This window comes from Mauremys mutica, chromosome 1 (genome assembly GCF_020497125.1).
Source record: "Mauremys mutica isolate MM-2020 ecotype Southern chromosome 1, ASM2049712v1, whole genome shotgun sequence".
Lineage (NCBI taxonomy): Eukaryota > Metazoa > Chordata > Testudines > Geoemydidae > Mauremys > Mauremys mutica.
Window position 1 is genome coordinate 12655462 of NC_059072.1, and position 5433 is coordinate 12660894.

Sequence of the window (5433 nt, forward strand, 5' to 3'; positions counted from 1 at the left end):
GGTCTTCGGCGGCGGGGGGCCCTTCCGTTCCGGGACCCGCCGCCAAAGTGCCCCGAAGACCCGCGGCGGAGCCTCCCGCCGCCGAATTACCGCCGAAGCGGGACCGCCGCCGAAACGCAGCCCGGTCTTCGGCGGTAATTCGGTGGCGGGGGGGGGGGTCCCCGCCGCGGGCCTTCCGGGCACTTAGGCGGCGGGTCCCGGAACAGAAGGGGCCCCCCGCCGCCAAAGACCCCGGGCTGCGCTTCGGCGGCGACGGCGGGTCCCGCTCCCCCCCGGTCCCGGCCCGGCCCCCGGCGGGTCCCGCTCCTCCCCGGTCCCGACAGTCCTGCTCCTCCCCCCCCGCCCCCGGTCCCGGCCCCAGCCCCAGCCTCTTACCGAGCACGTCTCTGGCGGGGCCTGAGCTCCGTCCCGCTCAGAGCCGCGTGGTGAGGGGGCGGGGCTGGGTGCTCCACGCCGAGCGGAGGCAGCTGCCCCACGGCACTCTGAGCGGGGCGGGGCTCAGGCCCCGTTGGAGCTCCCAGCCCCGCCCCCTCACCACGCGTCTCTGAGCGGGACGGAGCTCAGGCCCCGCCAGAGACGTGCTCGGTAAGAGGCTGGGGCCGGGGCGGGACCGTCTCTGAGCGGGGCGGGGCTCAGGGGCCCCGCCGGAGACGCTGAGGCTCCAGGAGAGGGGCGGAGGCGGGAGCCTCCGCTCTTCTCTTGGGGGCCCCTGCGGAGCCCGGGGCCCGGGGCAAATTGCCCTCTTTGCCCCCCCTCTGGGCGGCCCTGCTCCAAGGTGGCACAACTGGGTCCTTATTCCACCCTCAAAGATACGGACTTCACCTACTGGCAGAACACACCTGGCCAGTTGGTTTCCTACATTCTCCCTGCTCTTGCCACTTCTGAAGCTTTGATAGCAGCCCATACATTACACTGGGGTTTGAAGCTTATTTTTCATGGGAATGAAACATAAAAGGACAGCAAAGACTCTCCATGTAGCATATGGGGGGGAGATATGGAAATCCTACTCCATAGGATTCTTCAGGTTGAGTATCTTCCAGCCAGCATAGACAGTGCTCCTCCACACAGGTGGTCTGCATCATCAGGGCCTGATTCTGACTCCCATGTAGTATTGTATTCCGCAAATAGTCCCTCTCGAGTCAATGGAGCTACTTGTGGAGAGGTATTACCTAATGTAAGGGTGTCAGGGTCAGCGAGCAGCCTGGCTTACTGCAGCTCCACTTCCAAAAGCCACAGTTCATGTGATTTTTCTCACTAGTCCTTTTAAGTGGGTGAAGTGGCATCAAACATGTGCTGCCTCCACACTCAGCCCCAACTGGCAGCTGAACTACATCCCTCACAGAGGCAGGTACAATCGCACAGCTTCGGTTACTACTACAGCTTGCAGTCTGGTTTGTGTTATGCTTTTATGGAGGTAGGAATCTTCTATCATTCAAATGGAGAGGCCGGATGATCAGCCCTAGGTGCATGCAGGCAACTCCTGCTAAAGTCAGACTATTGATGTTCAGGCCCTATTGCTGCATTACCGTGTCTACTTGTACCATCACCACCCATCCTCTTTGTTGCTCTCTTTATTGCAGTGGGTTGCAGAAGGACTACAGGACAGACCAAGTGTTTGGAACCAATGTGCACTGTTGGTTTGTCCACAACAGTGGGAAGGGTTTCATTGACGGCCACTATAAAGATTATCTTGTTCCCCACCTGTACAGCTTTCTGAAGAACCCCTGAACGGCTACAGGCTCAACCAATTTGTAAAGAAAAAAAAATCCCCCCACAAACAAATATTCAGACTCCTTGGTGTTCCCAGTGTAACAAAGCGGGCGAATATAATGAAAGGTGGCTAGCAGGTATCTAACTTAAGGGGCCATTGCTCCATGAAAGAGTGTTTCAAAGTGAAGTACGATGTGGTAAAACACAGCAGGTAGCTTTTCTGTATGTAATGAATATAAACATGTTTAAAAGCTTGTTATAATAAAGCTACTTGTTGGAATCGAGTTGTCTCCTCCCTGCAATGTCTGATTGGGGTTGCTATCACTCGATTGACTATTTCAACTAAAAGATTTTTCAGAAGGCTTGTAAAAGTGATGCAAAGGTATTCTCTTTCTCGTAGTTTATAGCAATCAAATACAGAACAATATTTAGTGCTTCCATACCACTTCACATCAGCTAAACACTGCAAACTAGCTAATGTAGCCACCATTAAAGAATTATGTCAATGTCAATTTTCATATAACTTACACAAGAATATAAATCAGGTAACTGAGGGAGAAGGTTGTGCTCCAACAACAGAAAATCACCAGCACAGAAAGCTTCACTCCTATCAATTGGGCTTCTATCACCACAGACATCCTTTCCATTTAACTGAGGCACAGCCATTTCTAAATGTGCTTCCTGACTAAAGAAATAAACTACTCATGGGCAATGGAATTGGGCTGGGCTTTCATTTCAGCACGGAAACAGGTGCCTCGTACAAGTCAGCGTAGGCAATACCAATTTTATTTAATGCATACAAAATATAGGAACTACAGAAACAAACCTAAATTCACACATGCGCTGCAATATTAACCAATTAAAATTCACAGTGAAGATGTCAGTCATGTTGCACAGAAATATAACCTAGACTTCCCTCTGGAAGATATCAAGGGGAGTTCCCCACACAAAAGAGAAATGCCACAATTCAGTAAATGGAAATACTGTAACAGCACCAAGTATTTCAAAAGCCAGCTTTGAAAATCCTCTTAAATATGCATATTATTATTCAGTAAATGTGCGAGTCCAGCTTCAAAACGGAGGAGTGAACCATTTGGACTCAAGGAATGAGGGTAGGGAGCCCAAGAATTTTTTTTTAAATGGGTACCCAAAGTTAGGCTCCCGAATTGGAATTTAAACACCTAAATCAGTATTTCTCAAACTGGGGTTGCTGCTTGTTCAGGGAAAGCCCCTGGCGGACTGGGCCAGTTTGTTTACCTGCCCCGGCCGCAGGTCTGGCCGATCACAGCTCCCACTGGCCACAGTTCTCTGCTCCAGGCCAATGGGGGCTGCTGGAAGCAGCACGGGCCAAGGGACTTACTGGCCACCACTTCCAGCAGCTCCCATTGGCCCGGAGCAGTGAACCGCAGCCAGTGGGAGCCGCGATCAGCCGGACCTGCAGCCGGGGCAGGTAAACACACCAGCCCAGCCCGCCTCTGGCTTTCCTTGCACAAGCGGCGACCCCAGTTTGAGAAACACTGGCCTAAATAGATGCCCTGATCTACAAAAGTGCTGAGCGTCCAAAAGCTTCCATCGAGGTTAATGAGAGAGCTCAGTGCTTTTGAAATCAGTTCACATAATTAGGTTCCTGAAGCCCAACTTCAGGTACCCTTCTCTCCACCTCTGCCCAGTCTTGGCCAGGTTCTCTTGAAATTATTCCTTGCTTTACTCCATTGCAGCATGTGGCCTTGAGCAAGTCATTTTTCTTTCTGTACTTTAGCTTCCTCTGTCTCTAAAACAGGGATGCCACCGCCTGTCTAGCTCTCCGCCACGCTGGGAGGAATAAAGAGTTTTGAACAAGTGGGAAGTATCGTTTTATGTAAAACTTTCTTAAAACAAACTCAGCTGCAACAGAGTTTTTTTTTAAAGCCACTTTTTGTTACTGCTCTGCAGTGCATCACCTCTATTCCTGCAATCAAAAGGAGCCATTTTATCTGCAACTGCAATGCTATCTCAGAAACAATTCATTGCAGTGGATGTATGAAAAATCCTGCAATCTACTATTTCACCGACGGGGGTCCCCTTGAGACCACAAATTCAGCAGCATGCAAGACAGTGAGAGTGCCTCATTACTAACATGGTGCCCAGAACTTTCAGCTTGCTCAGATAGAGGCACAGCTAATGCACACATCAGCACAGCATCCTGCACTGTCTAACCATTAGACTAGAGAAAGAAGGAGATTTGCTTGTTAATCAAGAACACCACAGTCAGATCTTTTCAAGGAAACTCACTCAGCCTAAAACTACTGAGGCAAGAAAGAGCAGAAGGTTAGATATTTTTATTTTTATTTTAATCCAGACTAACACTGGATTCTCCAGCCAACCTACCCCAACCCCCGCTGAACACTGTCCCCAGTGTTCTCCGCTGTAAACGAGCCCTGGCAGCCTCTAACCCCCCAGAATATGCTATCAGCAGCAGCTCCAGCACAAGCCAAGGAGAATCCAGTACTACCGCCCCACCCCTCTCCAAACCAGTCAGATGTGGTCTGGGCACCAGCCCCCCTCATTTCCTGTCTGTAACATCATTAGGAAACAGATTGTTGCTCTAGTTCCTATTATTCCCCCACTGCATCCCCATCCTTCTGCCCAGCCACATTCACCCCTTTACCTCTTCACTTCCATCCTCTCACCCAATTACCCAGCCTCTCCCCACCCCCAAAGCCTCCCCTCCGGCCTGAGCCAAACTCATGTAAATGGCTCCCTCCCTCCCATCCACCACCTCTTACATCTCTCCCTCTGGTAGCCCCAGTCACTTCAATGATTCAGCTCCATCAAGTTATGACAAAACAAAGCCATGTAACAATTACCAGTTACCCTCATCAACCCTCCCCGTTCTCTCCTTATTGCTTGTCTCATTCCCTTCTTGTCTTCAGTTGATTTTAAACTTCCAGTTAGGGGCTGGGTCTTCCTAGGTCTGTACAGCGCCTGTCACAACAGAGCCTCTGTCTTGATTAGGTGCTACAGAAGAACTACTACTAAGGGTACGTTTACACTTACCTTCCCGGTCGACGCGGTGAGTTCGACTTCTCGGAGTTCGAACGATCGCGTCTGATCTAGACGCAATCGTTCGAACTCCGGAAGCGCTGCGGTCGACTCCAGTACTCCACCACTGCAAACGGCGGTGGCGGAGTCGATGGGGGAGCTGCGGAGTTCGACCCTGCCGCGTCTGGACGGGTAAGTAGGTCAAACTAGGGTACTTCGAATTCAGCTACGCTATTCACGTAACTGAATTTGCGTACTCTAGTTCGACCCCCCTTCTTAGTGTAGACCAGGCCTAAGAGATGATCAGCACTGACTCAAGTGCATCTAAAAACCCAATTGTGTCCAATAGTGGGATTTGCTCTCCATAATTATTTTAGCTGGGGTCAAGATAATTTCTGTATCATGTTCCAAGAACACGAGATTTAACCAGAGGCATATCAGCCCAAATGTAATGTTTCAGCTTCTTCCCAGGGTGGTTTATGCATCATGCATCCGACGAAGTGGGTATTCACCTACGAAAGCTCATGCTCCAATACGTCTGTTAGTCTATAAGGTGCCACAGGACTCTTTGCTGCCTATGCATTTTAGTTATTTCAGCAAATAAAGCAAGACATGCATCTGGACTCCTGGCTTGATTCCACTAGGGAGCACCAGTTGACAACAATCCTGATTATTCAGAGGCTTTTATGGGATACATTGTGC

At 50.6% G+C, this 5433-nt stretch overlaps 1 protein-coding gene across 1 annotated transcript in view; it reads left to right on the forward strand.

The window, feature by feature from the left end:
- ITIH2 (inter-alpha-trypsin inhibitor heavy chain 2) overlaps window positions 1-1994 on the forward strand; it is a 39107-nt gene extending 37113 nt beyond the window's left edge. Inside the window, exon 21 of the mRNA XM_045028916.1 lies at window positions 1581-1994. Coding sequence (XP_044884851.1) covers window positions 1581-1728 — 148 coding nt within the window. The 3' untranslated portion in view covers window positions 1729-1994. The remainder of the gene's footprint in view (window positions 1-1580) is intronic.
- The last annotated feature ends 3439 nt before the right edge of the window (window positions 1995-5433 follow it).